This window comes from Ovis canadensis, chromosome 6, assembly GCF_042477335.2.
Source record: "Ovis canadensis isolate MfBH-ARS-UI-01 breed Bighorn chromosome 6, ARS-UI_OviCan_v2, whole genome shotgun sequence".
In the NCBI taxonomy this organism is placed as follows: domain Eukaryota; kingdom Metazoa; phylum Chordata; class Mammalia; order Artiodactyla; family Bovidae; genus Ovis; species Ovis canadensis.
In genome coordinates, this window is record NC_091250.1 from 40,993,620 (window position 1) to 41,013,715 (window position 20,096).

The 20,096-nt window shown below is 39.8% G+C and overlaps 1 protein-coding gene across 1 annotated transcript in view; it reads right to left on the reverse strand.

The window, feature by feature from the left end:
- Nucleotides 1–3,637: 3,637 nt before the first annotated feature.
- The window catches only part of MTTP (microsomal triglyceride transfer protein), a 55,522-nt gene continuing 39,063 nt past the window's right edge, over nucleotides 3,638–20,096 (reverse strand). The window contains exons 15-18 of the mRNA XM_069593640.1: nucleotides 19,145–19,372; nucleotides 9,626–9,750; nucleotides 6,663–6,833; nucleotides 3,638–5,101 (exon numbers count right to left, since the gene is read on the reverse strand). Coding sequence (XP_069449741.1) covers nucleotides 4,930–5,101; nucleotides 6,663–6,833; nucleotides 9,626–9,750; nucleotides 19,145–19,372 — 696 coding nt within the window. The 3' untranslated portion in view covers nucleotides 3,638–4,929. The remainder of the gene's footprint in view (nucleotides 5,102–6,662; nucleotides 6,834–9,625; nucleotides 9,751–19,144; nucleotides 19,373–20,096) is intronic.

Below are 20,096 nucleotides of genomic sequence, written 5' to 3' on the forward strand. Positions count from 1 at the left end.
CTTAGGAGTCCTGGATAGTAAAGGAGTCTGATACACAAGAGAAGCCAATCCTGGTTAAGCAGTAGCTGAAGAAAGGGAAAGAGATCATGTGGTCTTATTCCAAACCGCCCTCCCTGCTTCCCACTCTCCTGGATGCCGCACACGAGAGGCTCAGGTACCCTGGCCATTGAGTTAGAGAAGTGTGACCACTGTGTTATCTCACTAGTTGGAAGGCAGAGGTAGAAAGTATAAACAAATATCATTTTGTTGAAACTGATCATTGATGACTAAGAACATTGCTCATGACATCTCTAATACTAAAAACAGTATTAAGTAAAGTGGAAAATAACATTTATCAGATGCTACTGTGTGCTCTGGTGGCACAGTCGGTAAAGGATCCACCTGCAATGTGGGAGACCTAGGTTTGATCCCTGGGTTGGGAAGATCCCCTGGAGAAGGAAATGGCAATCCACTCCAGTATTCCTGCTTGGGAAATCCCACGGACAGAGGAGCCTGGTGGACTACAGTCCATGGGGTTGCAGAGTCGGACACGACTGCGTGACTAAACACAGCACTGTGTGCTCAGCACTATATACGTTCATTATCTCAAGGAATTCTTCAAACCACCCAGTGAAATAGGATTATCATACCTATTCTAAAGAGGACAAATAGAGTCATATGCCCCAAATCGTTCAACCAACAGATTGTAGACCTGGAATTTCAAGTCACAACCTGCCGGTTCCACCCATCTGCTGTCCCCACTGTCTTAATTGACAACTAAATTAATGCAGAAAGGGCAGTGAATATTTGATCAACCTGAGTCCAGAACAGACTCTTAACTTTCAACTTCCCAGCTGAAGCACGTGGGAAGCCCAATGACAGGATAGACATCTTGAACTCTGTCCCTCCTCCCCTGTACAGGAGCACATTTAGACTATTTTTAATATGTTTTAAGCTTTCAAATAAGTTTTTATGAATTTTAAAGTAAATTAATTAGTGAAAATAGTAAGTTTTTATGAATTTTAAAGTAAATTAATTAGTGAAAATAGAACTGGAGCTTTACCAAGTGATTTGAGCCCTCCTTCCACGTTCTGGGGTTATCATCCCTCATTGCTCTCACCCCCACCACCATCATCGCTAGCACCACCATCTTTGCTATGTCCACACTCGCTACTTCCATTCAATGTTCAGGCTCCAAGTTCTAGCCAGGGCATTTAAGCAATAATAAAATTAAAGCAATTTATATTGGAAAGGAAGAAGCAAAACAGTCTTTATTTACAGATGATATGCTCTTTTATATAGAAAATCTTTAGGAATCTATCATAAGATATTAGAACTAACAAGTGAGTTCAGCAGGGTTGCAGGATACATGATCAAATACAAAAAATTGCATTTCTATACACTTGCAATGAAAAATTCGAAAATGAAAGTAAGAAACAATTCCATTCACAATAGCTCAAAAATAACAGAACACTTGGAATAAATTTGACAAAAGAAGTGCAAAACTTATACTCTGAAAATTATAAAACATCGTTGAAAGTAATTTTAAAAGATTTCAGTAAGTGGAAAAGTGTCTCACATTCATGGATCAGGAGATATAATATTGTTAAGATGGTAATACTTCTTGAAGTGATGCACAGATTCAATATAATTCTTATCAGAATCCCAGCTGTGTTTGTGGAAATTGACAAGCTAAATCCTAAAATTCATATGGAAACTCAAGGGACTCAGGATAGCCACAACAATCTTGAGAAAGAACAAAGTAGGTGGACTTACAGGTCACAATTTCAAAACTTACTATAAAGCAACAACAATCAAAAGACTATCCTACTGGAATAAAGATAATATGCAGATTAATAGAATAAAACTGACAATCCAGAAGTGAGCCATTACACTTACAGTCAATTGATTTTCAACAAAGAAGACAATTTAGTGGGGAAAAAAAAAATACTTTCAACAAATGCTGTTGGGACAACCAGGTGTCCACATACAAAAGAATGAATTTGGACCCCCTACTGCACATCATATATAAAGGTTAATTCAAACTAGATCAAATATTTAATTTAGAGCTAACTATGAAACTCTTAGAAGAAAACATGGGGTAAATCTTTGTGACCTTGGACTTCCAGTGGTTTCTTGGATGTGACCAAAAGTACAAGCAACAAAAGAAAAAATAGATTACTTGCGTTTTACTACAATTAAAAACTCTTGTGTTTCAAAGAACATTATCAAGAGAGGGAAAAGACATCACACAGAATGGAAAAAATATTCAGAAATTATTTATCTGACAAGGGACTTATACCCCAAATATACAAGGAATCCTTACCACTCAATAATAAAGACAAATAATCCAATTGTTTAAAAGGCAAAGGATCTGAATAAACATATCTCCAAAGAACATAATAATATGCAGTGGCTAGAAAGTGCACTGAAGAATGCTCAACATCATTAGTCATTAGGGAAACACAAATCAAAACAATAGTGAAGTACCACTTCACATCCACTAGGATGGCTATAATTTTAAAAGGGCAGTAAGATTGTTGTTGAAGATAGGGAGCTATCAGAAACCTTATACACTGCTGGTAGAAATGTAAAATGGTGTAGTCATGTGAAAAACAATTTGGCAATTCTTAAAAGTCTAAACATAGAATTGCTATTTGACTCAGCAATTCTACTATGAGGCATATACCCAAGAGAAATAAAAACATATGCTCACACAAAAATTTGTACACAAAAGTTCATAACAGAATTACTCATAATAACCAAAGGTGAAAACTACCCAAATGAACATCAACTGTTAAATGGTATATTTATATAATGGAATATTATTCAACCATAAAAAGAGTCAAATACTGGTCACTAGTGCTAAAGAACCCGCCTGCCAGTGTAGGAGAGGTAAGAGACGTGGGTTCAATCCCAGGATCCGGAAGATCCCCTGGAGGAGGTCATGGCAACCCACTCCAGTATTTTTGCCTGAAAAATCCCACGGACAGAGGAACCTGGTGGGCTACCGTACGTGGGATCGCAGAGTTGCACACGACTGAGCCCGCACACACACACACCACACAGGCTGTTATCACAGAAGTAGCTGGGATGGGCCAAGCCTCACATGGCCGAGGTTTCTTAGCTCACAACATGTTGAGCTCAGTGCTCTGCATCAACTTGCTTTAGCTGCAACAACAGTATCTCTACAGAATGTTTCCTCCAAGGCCAATGCCACCACCACTACCAGTATCCCCCAAAACCCTCCTGGTTTTTAGTCTTTTTTCTTTTCTCAGTACCACAATAAGTGTGCTGGTCCAAAGTTTTAAAAAACTGGGCTTAGAGCTTGTTTTTAAGAGCTTCTGACTGCTGCTGTTTTCAGCAGTGTATTTTCCAAAGGATTCTGACCACTCATTAGAGCACCTGGCCTATTCTGCAGAGCTGTAGAGGCTCAGTTGTATGTGTATCTATGCTCAGAAAGTGACGGTAACAGACAAACATGGTGCTCAAAGTAATGGATGGCTGGATGGCATCACTGACTCAATGGACACTAGTCTGAACAAACTCCTGGAGATAGTAAAGACGGAAGCCTGGTGTGCTGCAGTCCATGGGGTTGCAAAGAGTTGGACATGACTTAGCGACTGAACAACAACTAAGTAATAGAAGACGAAAGCAATTCAGTAGGAATTCCACATATTTATTTCATCACATTTCATCTTAAATTTACAACTAATGGTGGGCTACTTAAACTTCCATTTTTTTTGTGTGTGTTTCCTGGACAAGTAAGCACCTGTTATCTGTTTGGATCCTGTCACTAATACATGCGTCTGTTTTATTAATAAATACTTGAAAATGGTTAACATATGAAAAGGTGAAAACTATCCAAATGTCCATCAACTGATAAATGGCATATTTATATAATGGGATATTATTCAACAGTAAAAAGAGTAAAGTACTGATTGCTGGTAGTAAGAACCCACCTGCTAATACATGAGGCGTAAGAGATGTCTCTTTTAATGTTTCTTTTAATTTGTACAGATAGAGACATTCTTTCCTTGATTTCATATTTTGGAATCCAAATCCATCGGTTTCTTAAAGTATTATAAAGTTCTCCCAGCTTTTGTAGATTGTAGTCCAACAGATTGGAACTCCCACCACAAAACAATTGATCGAAAGATAAAAAAATGATGAATACTTGAGGATCTTCCTTATAAAGGACAGTGGACCATACTGAAGTCTCAGAGATGCAGCACAAAAAAAGTCAAATGGAGTTCCTGAAGTTAGTATTTCTAATTCTGGTAAGCTCAGTCTGACATTTTTGTAAGGCAGAAGGCAGAGGACTGACAGGCTTTCTTCTAGCAATCTATGTGGCCCGCAGAGAAGTGAGATGGTACGTGCCAATTCTGTGTACCTCCTACCTCAATGCTCAATAAAACTAACAATAGAAGAGATAAATATTAACTCTTGAACATGGTTGACAGAAGCCTTTAAAAGTCATGTCCCTTTTCCCTCATGCCCCCTAAAAACAGCAACAAAAAGTTCTACTTTCCTGACTGGGCATGTTTGGTAGAGACAAGCCATGTAAGATTTTACCAAGGACTTCATACACTGATTGAACATTTTTGAAACAAAATTGCGCTCCCCTGAGTGTGTGTATGTCTTTTTTTTTTTAATAGTTTCTTTTTAGGGCAGAACTAGTTTCACAATAGTAAACGTAATTTGAGAGAGATGCAGGAAAACTTTGAATGCTACTAAAAGCATCACATAGATTGGCTCAGAATGACACCGTAGGTAGTATCGAATGATTCAGGCCCAAACTTAATTATGTGAGGTTTTTTATCACGTTTCACAAAACTCTTAAATACAGGTAAATATGTAAACACTGTGCTCTCAGAGAGCAATACTTAGGCATGTCACATCGTATCCCTTCCGGTGAGATGGAGTCTAGTGAAACAGCCCCCATCAGTTTTAAAACCAACCACTGGAACTACTCTCTGGTTGAGGAGCAAACACCACCTTGCACATGTCAGAGTTCTCTTGGTGCAGCGGGAATTCACATCCTCCTATTAGACTTTCTTTTCTCTTCCGAGAAACATAACCTCTGCCTGTGGACAGCCTTTCATATTTTGTCTCAAATTGCCTGCATAAAAACAATAACAAAATCACACACACATTAAAGTCACAGCACACCCATCAGAGCCCAGTTATTGAATGAACACTTCAAGCTTCTGAGTCAAAGCCATTTGAGAAAGGACGACAGTACCAAAGCTTTCATTCCCATGAGTGGGGTGATTTTTTTCTTCCCATTTTGTTGCCCACAAACAGATACACTTCACAGGCCTGGGATATGAGAGTCCTGCCACTCATTTTTCTGGCATGAAGGACCAAATGCCTCTCAGAGTTTTGGAGATGCTGCTAAGCTTTCTAGGCCTTGCTATGTCCCCCATCCCTCATTCCAGGGGCCCTGCCTTTGGGGTACACCCCTTTTAGTAAGGAGCAAATCCATCTGGATTTAAGCCAACAATGCTGAAAGGGAAACACCCCCAGAGCTCTGGGCCAAGTGAAATGTGGAACCAGATCAGTTAGCCTTGTGCCTGGGCTCCTGGTCACTGCATTTTGACCACTGGAAGGTTGATTTTCTTTTTAATGTGTTAATGGAGGTTTATTCTAGATGTGTGTGTGTGTGTGTGTGTGTGTGTGTGTTAGTCGCTCATTCACATCCAACTCTTTGTGAGCCCACGGACTGTAGCCCGCCAGGCTCCTCTGACCATTGGATTTTCTAGGCAAGATTACTAGAGAGGGTAGCCTTTCCCTTCTCCAGGGGCTCTTCCTGACCCAAGGATTGAACCCAGGTCTACTGCATTGGCAGGCGGATTCTTTATCATCTGAGCCACCAGGGAAGTCCATTCTAGACATAAGTTAACATAAATTAGTAACTGCTTTATAGCCTCAGGGAAGCTTCCCTGCTGGCTCAGATGGTAAAGAATCTGCCTGTAATGTAAAAGACCTGCGTTTGATCCCTGGGCTGGGAAGATCCTTAGGAGAATGCAATGTCTACCCATTCCAGTGTTCTTGCCTGAAGAATTCCATGGACAGAGGAGCCTGGCAGGCTATAGTTCATGGGGTCACAAAGAGTTGAACACAACTGAGAGACTGGGCATGCACACACAAGTACTCTAATAAAAGCATGTTTTTTAAAATTCAAAATCCCCAACACTTAAGCTTGAGCCAAAACTTAAACCAGGTCAAGTTGCTGTTATATGGATTACATAAAACTTGTGAATTCATTCGGGCTTTTAAGCCATGGTAAATGATTGTCAGATGTTCTGTTTTGAGCTTTCTAGCCAAGAGAAAACTGTGAAAACAGCTGATAGTAAACATGCATCTAGTGTTTTTGCTGAAACTATGTGGAAACGTACACTAAGTCAAATCTCTTTGTTGCCTTGATAAATTATTTCTGGGCTAGAATATGATATTATCTCCAGAATCAAATGAACTTGTCATTATAGTTTCTTGGCCTGCTAGAAACTGTCATTTTTTTTTTTTAGTCTTATCAATTATTCTTTACTCATTTAAAGAAAATTCATGTCTCACTGGGTTTTACCCTTTTCCTTTAATTTCTGTGGAATGCTCAAAATTGGGTGCAAGTTCCTGGTGAACTCTTGATGTCCCTGGAACATTCCATAAGTCCTGTTTCTTACCTGTATGGAACATCTTCCTTGTCCATCTGCAGACAAACTAAAAATGGGTACTGAGAAAACTGCACCGTGGAGATAAACTCCAAGCCTGCTTCTGTTTCTGCACCAATTTCCAAGCCAGCTTTCACAAAAGAGGAGTCCACCGTGATGTCACCAGTTATTAACACACTTACCCTAAAAATTGAGCAGAAGAATCCATGAATCACATTTAACTGAGCTGTTAACTAACAGACCATGGGGTCTGAATTTCTGACATTGATAACTGGAAAGGTGACCTAAATTTGCTTAGAATTCTGTTGGAATTATCCAGAGCCTGGATAGTTCTAGGAATTGGCCAGTGAAAATTTGCCTTACCTCTGAGTCCTCTCCCAGCCTTCAGTTCTAAATGTGGAAATGAAATGTCTATCTGACATTAATGTTTGATAAGGGCATACCAAGAGCCAAGAGGAAAAGATGCCTGGGATCTGGTCCTTTCAGAAAGTCAGAAATACCTGATTATCTTAAAATCTAAGCCCACCCAGAAGACAGCTGATGTTTACAACAATTTTCTTGGTACCGATCTCTCTTTTGGCTTCTATGTAGTTATTTTAATTCATTTCATTACTTTCTCTAAAAGGTCTTTGGTGACAGAAGTCTATGGTTGCCAAGATATTTTTTTAAAAATATATAGTATCATGAAGAACAATTCCTATAGCATGTACATTGCATGGCTCAGAAAGGACAGATATCATAGGTTCTCCAATGATCACCTAGACAGACTGGACTGAGTAGGATAAAGTCTTGGAGGGAAATGAAGAGGATAAGCAATTCTAGTAGAAGGCTTACCTCTGGGACCACTCTAATTTAATTGCAGACTTCAGATGAAATCTGAGTTGTACGCTTCACTCTTTTGATAGACCTACTCATGCTTGCTGTCCTACTCACAGCACACTTGCTGCCATTGCCAGTGAAAAGTAGGTCAGAGGTGGTAGCATTTAAATCCCTGAACCCTTTACCATACCTTCTCGCATCTTACACTCAACAAAGGCTTAGACCATCTTTAAATGAGCAAATGGTAAACTGAAGGTGAATTGGATATAATGTGGACACTGGCAGACAATCAGGGATATTGTGTCCCTTTCAAAAAGCCAGCAATTTTTTTTCCTATTTTTTTGGCATTGCTGTTGTTGACTTCCTTCTGCAAATAATTCAACTCAGTTTAATTTGGGAAAACTTCTATCCAGAAAATACATCAGAAAGACAAGAAAAATGACTGATTTGGTGGGAAGCCCTAAATTACATTGCTTATCCCTCTGAAAGCTTCTCCCATTTCTCATTCTTTGGTTCCTTTCAGTAACCCTGAGGCTCATCTTTCATGTTAAGTGTGCTACCTTTTGATTTTTCTCAATTCTTTCACCCATCGTTCAAAATAGATTTAAAAAATCTAATTTTAGCACTCCTATCTCACTTCTGCCCCACTGTATTTTTAAATATCCAAAAATGTAAAAATCAATTTTATTTTCTTTTCTTCAATGCTATAACAAACAGAAGAAAAATTATTTTGATTATAATGCTAGTTCAAAGATGCTTTAAGGTCACAATAAAATGCTTTCATTTGATCTGATGGGTCAATTAAAAAAGCTAAAGGACCTGAGAAAATTCTATTTAGAAAAATGAACACTGATAAATACATTTAAAGGACTCAGAATATTTAAGACTTAGATTTTTCACAAAAGTGATCATCTTTTTATTTTTCTCCACTGAAGACAGCAAAAGAAGAAAGATTTTAAATCTCAACTAGAGGGATAAGCTAAAATAATTTGCTTAAAAGTAAAGTTTTCTGACAGCATTGTCAACTACTAAAGTGGAATATTTTGTTACCCTGCTTATTTTATGACTGCAGCCGTGAAATTAAAAGACACTTGCTCCTTGGAAGAAAAGCTATGACCAACCTAGACAGCATATTAAAAAGCAAAACAAAGGTCTGTCTAGTTAAAGCTATGGTTTTTCCAGTAGTCGTGTATGGATGTGAGAGTTGGACCATAAAGAAAGCTGAGCACTGAAGAATGGATGCTTTTAAACTGTGGTGTTGGAGAAGACTCTTGAGAGTCCCTTGGACTGCAAGAAGATCAAACCAGTCAATCCTAAAGGAAATCAGTCCTGAATATTCATTGGAAGGACTGATGCTCAAGCTCCAATACTTTGTCCCCCTTATGCGAAGAACTGACTCCTTGGAAAACACCCTGATTCTGGGAAAGACTGAAGGCAGGAGAAGGGGATGACAGAGAATGAGATGGTTGGATGGCATCACCAACTCAATGGACATGAGTTTGAGCAAGCTCCAGGACTTGGTGGTGGACAGGGAAGCCTGGTGTGCTGCAGTCCATGGGATCACAAGGAGTTGGACACGACTGAGCAACTAAACTGAACCAAAAGTGGAATACCAAGAGGAGATGGATGTCTCACCCACTGGGCAAGCTGTCCATAGATGTCTTTAAAAGCAAGCAGATCCTTCTCTAAGTTGTATTATATACCTACCTGCTCATAAGGATCTATGGTAAGGATGACTCCCGTGGTTACTTCCTACTCTGATTTAATGACTACAAATAGAAAGAATAGATTTCGAGGGGTTGGAAGGTTAAAGAATTTCAAAACCATATCTCTGCATATAGAGAACAGACTCACAGTTGCCAAGGGGGAGTGGGATGGGGAAGGGAAGGACCGGGAGTTTGCTATGAGAAGTGGCAAATTATTATATATAGAATGGATAAATAACCAGGTCCTACTATATAGCACATGGAACTATATTCAATATTCTATGATAAACCATAATGGAAAAGAATATGAAAAAGAACATATATATGTTCAGTAAAACCGAATCATTTTTCTATACAGCAGAAATTCACATTGTAAATCAACTATACATCAATAAAATTAAAAAAGAAATATCTGTGGTTCTTTTCGTAGAGTACTGTACATATGCTTACCGGTTTTTCACTCGGGTTTTAGATTCACGATACCACAGACTAAACTCCATGGCACCTGTAATATCAATAGCTAGACCACCCTGAACATCCATATTGGCCTTAAGTCCAGATTGCAGCTGAAGCTCCTAGAAACAAAAATATGCAATAATAGTTAGAAGGAGAAAGGGAAGGAGGAGGAGGGAAAAGGGGAAGGTGAAGGAAGAGGGGAGGAGAAGCGGCAGCACAATTCAGCCAGCCCTTTTCTAATAGCACATTCCTCCTGCAATGCCACTGGAGTTGTGTTACTGTTGAAGTCTTTCTCTAGGCTAGGAAACAGATTCTAATCTTGATCACTGGAAGTAGATTACTGATAATGTTACATTGGGTAATCAACTAAAATAATAAAGATGTAAAGTGTCAGTTGAGAAGGGTGCTTTCTCTCAATCATTGCCTCACTTTGGGAGGAATATGGTTCTCAAAGTGTGGTTCTCGGATGAGTAGCAGGAGCATCTATGGAACGTGTTAGGAATGCAAGCTCCCTATCTACTGAATTAGAAACTCTGAGGGTGGTGCCCAGGGATCTGTGTTTTAACAAGCCCTCATGTGATTCTGATGTACCCAAATTTGAGAGCCACCAGACTAGGAAAAATGAAGCCATCTCCATCTGAAATCCAGCATTGGCTTTGGGGTGGGAATGAGGGCTGGGATAAATGATTTCCAGAAGTCCTTTAGCACTTCTGTAGTTATGTGCTGTGTCAAATAAAGTAAACTGCATCTTGCTGGCAAATGTAAGGAAAGATAAAAACTGCTGGTGCAGTATACAAATTCTACGAATTGCCTAGGAAAGGAAAGCTGGGAAAGAAAGGCAGGGTAACTTAACTAAGCCTTAATACCCTATTGTTTGATGTTTGGAATGACATCAATATAACAAAAAAGATCAACATGAACCCCACAGCATATTCCAGAGTGACAGTAATCATGTACAAACATAGTCCATCCTCAGCAACTTTGTAGTTGTCTGAAGCCCGTTGTTTTATACTGATTGCCAGCATATACCTTTTAAGCCTCGCAATTTCTGTGTACACTAGACGAAGTGATGTTTGCTGAAAACTTCTTCAGCTGGGTTGGAATCAGATTGCCCAGGGACAATGTTGGAAATGACCACAGTTCTTCGAAAAAGGCTCAGTACTCTTAATTTTTATATTCCTCCAATAATCTTAGGTTCATGGCAACTGGCAGCATGACTAACTTCTTTAGGTAGCTGCCCTCCTCAGACCAAACAAACCACGCTTTCATCAACTATTAATGCTGCAATTTTAATTTCTAGAGAGGATTGTGCTGGTCATTGATCTCCACGGATTTTCTCCAACTTTCCAAAAAGAGTGGCAAGAATCTCAGTCATAGAACTAGGTTTACTAAAAAAGTCTGATTGTGGCATGAAACTACCTTTGGTCTGAAAGACATTCAGATGAAAACATGAGATTCTTGACACAGAGCTCGGGACACATTAGGAGACAGCCCTAGGGATATCTACTGCTACATTAGGTCTAAAACAAAATGGCATTGTGGAAGGATGCAGAGGTTGTCTCGGGCATCATAACTAGTATGAAGGAACACAAATTATCCTGAAAAAACCCAAATAATCATGTTCAAATTGTAACCCATGCCTATGAACTACAGAACCAAGATACAAATTCTGCATTTGTACCATGATGGTGTCTGCTTCCAAATGGGCCCTATTGTGTGCCCTGCCTCAGAAGTATTTCTTTCTTTGCATCATATTCTATATTTCCAATTTGAAAGCTATAATCTTGTTAGTCCACCCAACTCAGCAGAGGTCTATGATGTAGACTCTGGTTTTCCCACTGACCATACATTACGTGGATCTCAAAACACACCATGCACCATGGGAAAGAATATTTCACGGCTATTAGACAATGTGACTTTTGTGGGGAGAGAGCATTTCCACTGCAGTGTGGGTTTTGAGGAGAGCCTTGGATTGCTGGGAAGATTCCATCTCTCACACAAAGGGATCAAAGAAAAATTCTTACATATAATCACAGAGGAATATGTTCAGGATAGACCACTGACACCAGTAGAAGGACAAACCACTCTTTTCTTCATGAAAGCGACTAAATCACACAACACAGTGGTTCTAATTTTTGAGGGATGTAAAATGAGTAGAGCTAACACAAGCTGGAATCAAGATTGCTGGGAGAAATATCAATAACCTCAGATATGCAGATGACACCACCCTTATGGCAGACAGTGAAGAGGAACTAAAAAGCCTCCTGATGAAAGTGAAAGAGAAGAGTGAAAAAGTTGGCTTAAAACTCAACATTCAGAAATGAAGATCATGGCATCTGGTCCCATCACTTCATGGGAAATAGATGGGGAAACAGTAGAAACAGTGTCAGACTTTATTTTTTGGGGCTCCAAAATCACTGCAGATGATGACTGCAGCCATGAAATTAAAAGACACTTACTCCTTGGAAGGAAAGTTATGACCAACCTAGATAGTATATTCAAAACCAGAGACATTACTTTGCCGACTAAGGTCCGTCTAGTCAAGGCTATGGTTTTTCCAGTAGTCATGTATGGATGTGAGAGTTGGACTGTGAAGAAGGCTGAGGGCTGAAAAATTGATGCTTTTGAACTGTGGTGTTGGAGAAGACTCTTGCAAGTCCCTTGGACTGCAAGGAGATCTAACCAGTCCATTCTGAAGGAGATCAGCCCTGGGATTTCTTTGGAAGGAATGATGCTGAAGCTGAAACTCCAGTACTTTGGCCACCTCATGCGAAGAGTTGGCTCATTGGAAAAGACTTTGATGCTGGGAGGGATTGGGGGTAGGAGGAGAAGGGGACGAAAGAGGATGAGATGGCTGGATGGCATCACTGACTCAATGAACTTGAACCTGAGTGAACTCCGGGAGTTGGTGATGGACAGGGAGGCCTGGCATGCTGCGATTCATGGGGTCGCAAAGAGCCGGACACGACTGAGCAACTGAACTGAACTGAACTGAATGGTTTTTGAGTATCTGTTGTGCCCCTTGAAGCTCTATATTTCATATCTCATTTCATTTCCATACAAATCTTCCATGGTTGGCATTATATCTGAAGATTGAAAAGAAAAATGAGGCTTGAAGGCTACCTGTGGAGCTAGACTGAATATCCAGATGGTCTCTAGTGGGAAGACTTTTCTACTACCATACATGACTATCACAAAATCATAACTCTCACTTGTCTCCTACTGTGCAAGGAGGCCTGCTCTAAGAAATATGGCAAAAAAAGATAAAGTACAGATGTATGGGCTTCCCTGGTGGCTCAGCAGTAGAGCACCCGCCTGCCAAGGCAGGAGACTTGGGTTCAATCTCTGGGTCAGGAAGATCCCTTGGAGTAGGCAATGACAAACCACTCCAGTATTCTTGCCTGGGAAACCCTGTGTACTGAGGAGCCTGGTGGGCTACAGACCATGGCATCACAAAAGAGCCGGACATGATTTAGTGACTAAACAGCAATAGGTTTCCGTCCTGTTTGACTCAGAGTGCATATTTAATTCTTGTCCATGAACTAGAAGAACAAGATACTGGAGCTTTGTATTTGTAGCTAATAGGACCCCTTTGATCTTTTACTTTTGGTACTAAAGGTGTTTCTTATAGCTCAGACACCCATGTTTTGATAACTCATCCCATTGCTTCCATTCAGGAAAGTATGTTCTTTGCTGGCTAAAGAGGATCCCCCTACTAATCTGGCTTTATCAAACATCCTTCTCTGAAGAGTAATCCAATTAGCCAAAACGGAGAGAAAGAGTACAGAGTAATTCCATCTGCCCTGGTGGCTGTGACATCCCTCAACTGCCAAAATTTCCTTCAATGTCAGCACTTGACCTAGAGTGGTATGTGCCTCTCAAGCTGGAATTGCATTACTGGAGTGCTCTGCAGAGCCAGGGACTCAAACAGCTCATTTCTATAATAAATTGAGATCTGCAAAATACTTCAATTTAAAATACACTGTCACTATGCTATGTTTAATAGCTAAGTGAAGATCTTTCTCTTAGAATATGTCTGTGGTGCCCTAGTTTAATTAATAAAAAAAAATACAATAACTTAATCACTTTGCTGTTTGGTAGAAACTTACACATTTTAAATCAGCTATACTTCAATTAAAAAATTGTTTTTTAAAAAGAAAAACCATAAAGATAATCTAGAACAGGGGTTGGCAAATGATGGACTGCAGGCAGACCTGGCCCACTGACAACTTTTGTAAATAAAATTTTATTGGAACACTGATGCACTCATATGTTAATATATCATTTATAGCTATTGTCACTCTACAATGGCAGAGACCATATGTCTCACAGAGCCTGAACTATTTACTTTTCCCCCTTTATATAAATTGTTTCCCAACCCTGGTCTAGATTACTATTTATGTTTGCATCAAGTTTAATATCTGATTTAGACATTAAGCATTGCTGATGGGAAGGTGAGTACATATAGATGATATTGAACTGTTATTATTCCTGCATCTTAAATTGTGAACTACTTTCTCAGCACTCTTAGGACTTCTTCAGAGATTCTTTCATTATGAATGCATTTCCCCAGCACTTCCCTGGTGGTCCAGGGGTTAAGAATCCACCTTGCAATGCTGGGGACACCGGTTTGATCTCTGGTCTGGGAAAATCCCACACACTGTGGAGCAACTAAGCCCATGAGCCACAACTACTGAGCCCACGTGCTGCAACTGTTGAAGTCTGTGTGCCTAGTTTTGCTGCACTCCACAACAAGAGAAGCCACCTCAGTGAGAAGCCTGCATACCTAGAGAAAGCCCACATGCAGCAACGAAGACCCACCACAGCCCTCCAACTAAAAAAAGAGATTATCTCCCACAGGTAGTACTTTAATGGAAATATGCAGTGTAATGATGTGCAGTTCTCTGATTAATTTGGGAACAATTTTTCATGTGTGATTTTGAGAATTAAGGGGTATTAGAGGCATTGCTGGTTTCCTTCTTTTCATTCATAGTAACAGAAACACAGTTTTGTTCAGAGTGTCAGTACAACCACCAAAAAAACTATTTTTACCAGCTTCTCTTGCAGCTAGAGAGAGCCATATGACACAGTTTTGGTCACAACAAAGGACTTCCATTTGCAGATGGTTTTCTTTTTTAGAAATAGATAAGGCTTGTAGGATAGTTCTTGAAAAGAGTCAGACTCTGCTGCCCCTTACCCTTCCCTCTTCCTTCCTGGAATGAGAAATTAGTGCTGGAAGTACAACAGCCATCTGAGAATCTTGAGGTGGCAAGATGAGGTTAAAAGCCACAAGTAAAGATGGAAAAAGAGCCTGAAACCTAATAATACCTAGGGTTGCCATATCAACCCTGTATTATCTACTTATAAATATCTTTTACATGATAAAAATCAAACTATTTGGTCAAACTACCCTAAATTAAGTTTTTTTTGTTGTTGTTATATATAGCTATCCTGAACTGTTATGAAGAATAATAAAGAAAGGGAATTAATTTCTAGTTGCAACCAATGACGTTTGGGTGGATTTTTAGGAAATCTGATACTTCAGGTCACTTACAGATGTTAAAATCTTTGATTTCATAAGCAAAACCCAACATATCAAAATACTCGAGTTATCCACCAAAGAACAAAACTAATAAAAAATTGAATCATCTGTTCCAAATATCTCACTTTATGTGTAGGAATTCCTGATATAAAGCTATGAAGTAACTTTCCAAGAGTACACAGGAGGTAACTCAGTTCAATTCAGTTCAGTTCAGTCGCTCAGTCGTGTCCAACTCTTTGCAACCCCATGGAATGCAGCACACCAGGCTTCCCTCTCCATCTCCAACTCTGGGAGTTTACTCAAACTCATGTCCATCGAGTCAGTGATGCCATCCAACCATCTCATCCTCTGTCATCTCCTCTCCTCCCACCTCCAATCTTTCAGAGCACCAGGGTCTTTTCAAATGAGTCAGTTCTTCATATCAGGTGAACAAAGAATTGGAGTTTCCGCTTTAGCATTAGTCCTTCCAATGAATATTCAGGTCTGATTTCCTTTAGGATGGACTGCTTGGATCTCCTTGCTGTCTAAGGGACTCTCAAGAGTCTTCTCCAACACCACACTTCAAAAGCATCAATTCTCCGGTGCTCAGCTTTCTTTATAGTCCAACTCTTACACCCATACATGACTACACGGACCTTTGTTGGCAAAGTAATGTCTCTGCTTTTTAATATGTTGTCTAGGTTGGTCACAAGTTTCCTTCCAAGGAGTAAGCATCTTTTTATTTCATAGCTGTAGTCACCATCTGCAGTGACTTTGACTTTATTTTGCCCAAAAAAAGCAGTGGACTGTTTCCACTGCTTCCCCAACAATTTCCCATGAAGTGATGGGACCAGATGCCATGATCTTCGTTTTCTGAATGTTGAGTTTTAAGCCGACTTTTTCACTCTCCACTTTCACTTTCATCAAAAGGCTCTTTAGTTCTTCTTCACTTTCTGCCATAAAGGTGGTGTCATCTGCATATCTGAGGTTATTGATATTTCTCCCAGAAATCTGATTCCAGTTTGTGCTTCATCTAGCCCAGCGTTTCTCATGATGTACTCTGCATATAAGTTAAATAAGCAGGGTGACAATATACAGCCTTGACGTACTCCTTTTCCTATTTGGAAACAGTCTGTTATTCCATGTCCAGTTCTAACTGTTGCTTCTTGACCTGCATACAGATTTCTCAGGATGCAGGTCAGGTGGTCTGGTATTCCCATCTCTTTCAGAATTTTCCACAGTTTATTGTGATCCACACAGTCAAAGGCTTTGGCATAGTCAATAAAGAAGAAATAGATGTTTTTCTGGAACTCTCATGCTTTTTCAGTGATCCAATGGATGTTGGCAATTTGATCTCTGGTTCCTCTGCCTTTTTGAAAACCAGCTTGAACATGTGGAAGTTCACGGTTCATGTACTATTGAAGCCTGGCTTGGAGAATTTTGAGCATTACTTTGCTAGCATGTGAGATGAGTGCAATTGTGCAGTAGTTTGAATATTCTTTGGCATTGCCTTTCTTTGGGGTTGGAATGAAAATGGACCTTTTCCAGTCCTGAGGCCACTGCTGAGTTTTCCAAATTTGCTGGCATATTGAGTGCAGCACTTTCACAGCATCATCTTTCAGGATTTGAAGCAGCTCAACTGGAATTCCATCACCTCCACTAGCTTTGTTTGTAGTGATGCTTCCTAAGGCCCACTTGACTTGACATTCCACAATATCTGGCTCTAGGTGAGTGATCACACCATCGTGATTATCTGGGTCATGAAAATCTTTGTACAGTTCTTCTGTGTATTCTTGCCACCTCTTCTTAATATCTTCTGCTTCTGTTAGATCCATACAATTTTTGTCCTTTATTGTGTCCATCTTTGCATGAAATGTTCCCTTGGTATCTCTGATTTTCTTGAAGAGATCTCCAGTTTTTCCCACTCTATTGTTTTCCTCTATTTCTTTGCATTGATCACTGAGGAAGGCTTGCTTATCTCTCCTTGCTGTTCTTTGGAACCCTGCATTCAAATGGGTATATCTTTCCTTTTCTCCTTTGCTTTTTGCTTCTCTTCTTTTCACAGCTATTTATAAGGCCTCCTCAGACAGCCATTTTGCTTTTTTGCATACCTTTTTCTTTGGGGTGGTCTTGATCCCTGTCTCCTGTACAATGTCACGAACCTCCATCCATAGTTCATCAGACACTCTATCAGATCTAGTCCCCTAAATCTATTTCTCACTTCCACTGTATAATTGTAACGGATTTGATTTAGGTCATACCTGAGTGGTCTAGACGTTTTCCCTACTTTTTCAATTTAAGCCTGAATTTGACAATAAGGAGTTCATGATCTGAGCCACAGTCAGCTCTCTGTCTTGCTTTTGCTGACTGTATAGAGCTTCTCCATCTTTGGCTGCAAAGAATATAATCAATATGATTTTGGTATTGACCATCTGGTGATATCCACATGTAGTTTTCTCTTGTGTTGTTGGAAGAGGGTGTTTGCTATGACCAGTGCATTCTCTTGGCAAAACTCTATTAGCCTTTGCCCTGCTTCATTCTGCATTCCAAGGCCAAATTTGCCTGTTACTCCAGGTATCTCTTGACTTCATAGTTTTGCATTCCAGTCCCCTATAATGAAAAGGACATCTTTTTGGGGTGTTAGTTCTAGAAGCTCTTGTAGGTCTTCATAGAACCATTCAACCTCAACTTCTTCAGCAGTACTGGTCAGGGCATAGACTTGGATTACTGTGATATTGAATGGTTTGCCTTGGAAATGAACAGAGATCATTCTGTCGTTTTTGAGATTGCATCCAAGTACTGCATTTTGGACTCCTGTTGACTATGATGGCTACTCCATATCTTCTAAGGGATTCTCGCCCACAGTAGTAGATATAATGATTATCTGAGTTAAATTTACCCATTCCAGAAGGTAACTAGTGGAGGCAAAAGTCAAACCTAGGCTATTACTTCTGAATAAACCACAAAAGCAAACTTCCCCAGCAAGTCCTATAGTCTGTACATTTTAATCCAATCTCCTCATACTTCTTCAACTCAAAAATACAAGTTAGAGTGCAAGTGATCACTTTAAGGATTTTTCATAAGATCCTCTTTTTAGCAAATATTCCATTTTTATATTGCTATGCTTAGTAAGACAGGAAATGTCAAGTCATTAAAGAAAAAAAAATAAACAACAAACACAGTCAAACTCAAAGGTTATTCAGATTAACCCTCTTCTGTTTCTGATAAAATCCCATGAGGCAGACCACTCTCACCCTACAGTAACCTCATCACCTAAATCTTACCACACGGAATATACTATTGTCATATCTTAGTATAGTAATGCAAGATTTAGGAATGAAGAAAATTGAAAACTATTCTGAAGAATGCAGGTCAAGTGAATGAAAGCACTCTTATTCTTTAACAATGAATGGACCTTTGTAAGGTTCTGTGAAGATGAGAATGTGGGGCAAAGAGTGTCCATTTAACATGTAGTTGGTTTCAGTGCTTGCTTGTGCCTCTACTGATATAGTAGAGAGGACGCACTACTTGAGTCTTTACTAATGTCATCATGTTAAATGTCATCAGTAACTTATGAAGCTTGTAGTTCAGTGCTTGTGTTCAGAAAAAAATATCATCTTAGTACCCAAGAAAGCCAAGTGAAAGAAATAAGGCCACCTGTCCTCTGTTGAATCCTAAGTTATTTTCTCCATAGTTTTTTCTGTTCACATCAGTTTCCTTCCCCCGCTTTTAGTTTTACTGAGATATAATGACATTATATTACACTCACGTTGAGTAGTTCCTCTTTTGCCTCAACAGTGAGAAGACATCTTAATCAGATAATACAGGCAAAAGAAAACCCATTTTTCTGTAGGTAAGGAGAAAGGACAATAATGCCAAGAGGGTCGGATGCTTAGAATGTTAGCTCCAAGGTGAGTGGAACTTTATCTTGTATCCTCCATGTGTATAAAATGTGACTAGTATATTCAGTATTCACGTGCAGACTGAATTACCTGGGAATGATCTATTAGCAGAAGAAGTCCTTTCACCACACTCATAGGGTCACTAGAGGCTGACAGCATTTTGGACATCAAATCACTGTATCCGTTGAAAAAAGTGACAGGTCTGAGCTGAACATCAAAGAGGAGAGCTGACAAGCCAGCATAGGAGTCAAGGTTCTCTTCCCCCTCATCAGGAGTGGCTGCAATTAATGCCTCCAGTCCTTGGGCTTCAATGACCACCTAGGGAAAACGGATATAGCATTCATGACATTAGTTCCCTGCCTGTTCTGTACTAGAGGGTGAGCTACACCTACAACTTTCCTGGGGTTCCAAAAGTTGCCTGCATCTGCAAAAAGTAAGCAAAAAATAAAACAAAAACAGCTCTGTGCCTGAGTATGAGTTTGTTTTCTTCTTTCTTCTTTGTTTTCTTCATTTAATTCTCACAGCCACACTTGGAGGTACACGTGATTGTATCCAGCTTGTAGATGAAGCCTGAAAAAACACTCAGATGGTAGAGATAGGTCTCAAATCTCTTCTGTCTGACTGCAAAGCATGAACTTTCCATTTATTGGCATCATCCTAGAGACAGAGTCTCTGCAGAATTGTCGTACATAGTGGATTGCCTGTCTCAGGGAGCCCCTAAAAACGAAGTGGAGAGATGTTGGCACAGTTGGCCTAAGTCTGTGCTATGAGAGGGTGGGCAACTCTATAAGCCATGACTCACAACCTTCCACATAAAACCTTTTCCAGTAAAAGAAGAGACGTTGAACATCGAGAGCAGGCTCACACCCTGAGCTCTACCAGACAAAGGAATCCTACATATTCTCTGTCCTCCACACCCAGGGCCCTAGCCATGGGCATTTGGCATTTCAGAGCGCATATCAGAAAACAGATGGTGATTCCTCAGGACAGAGGCATGGTTTCTGACTAGAGTCTTGTTAAACAGTGTAGTAACACAATATTG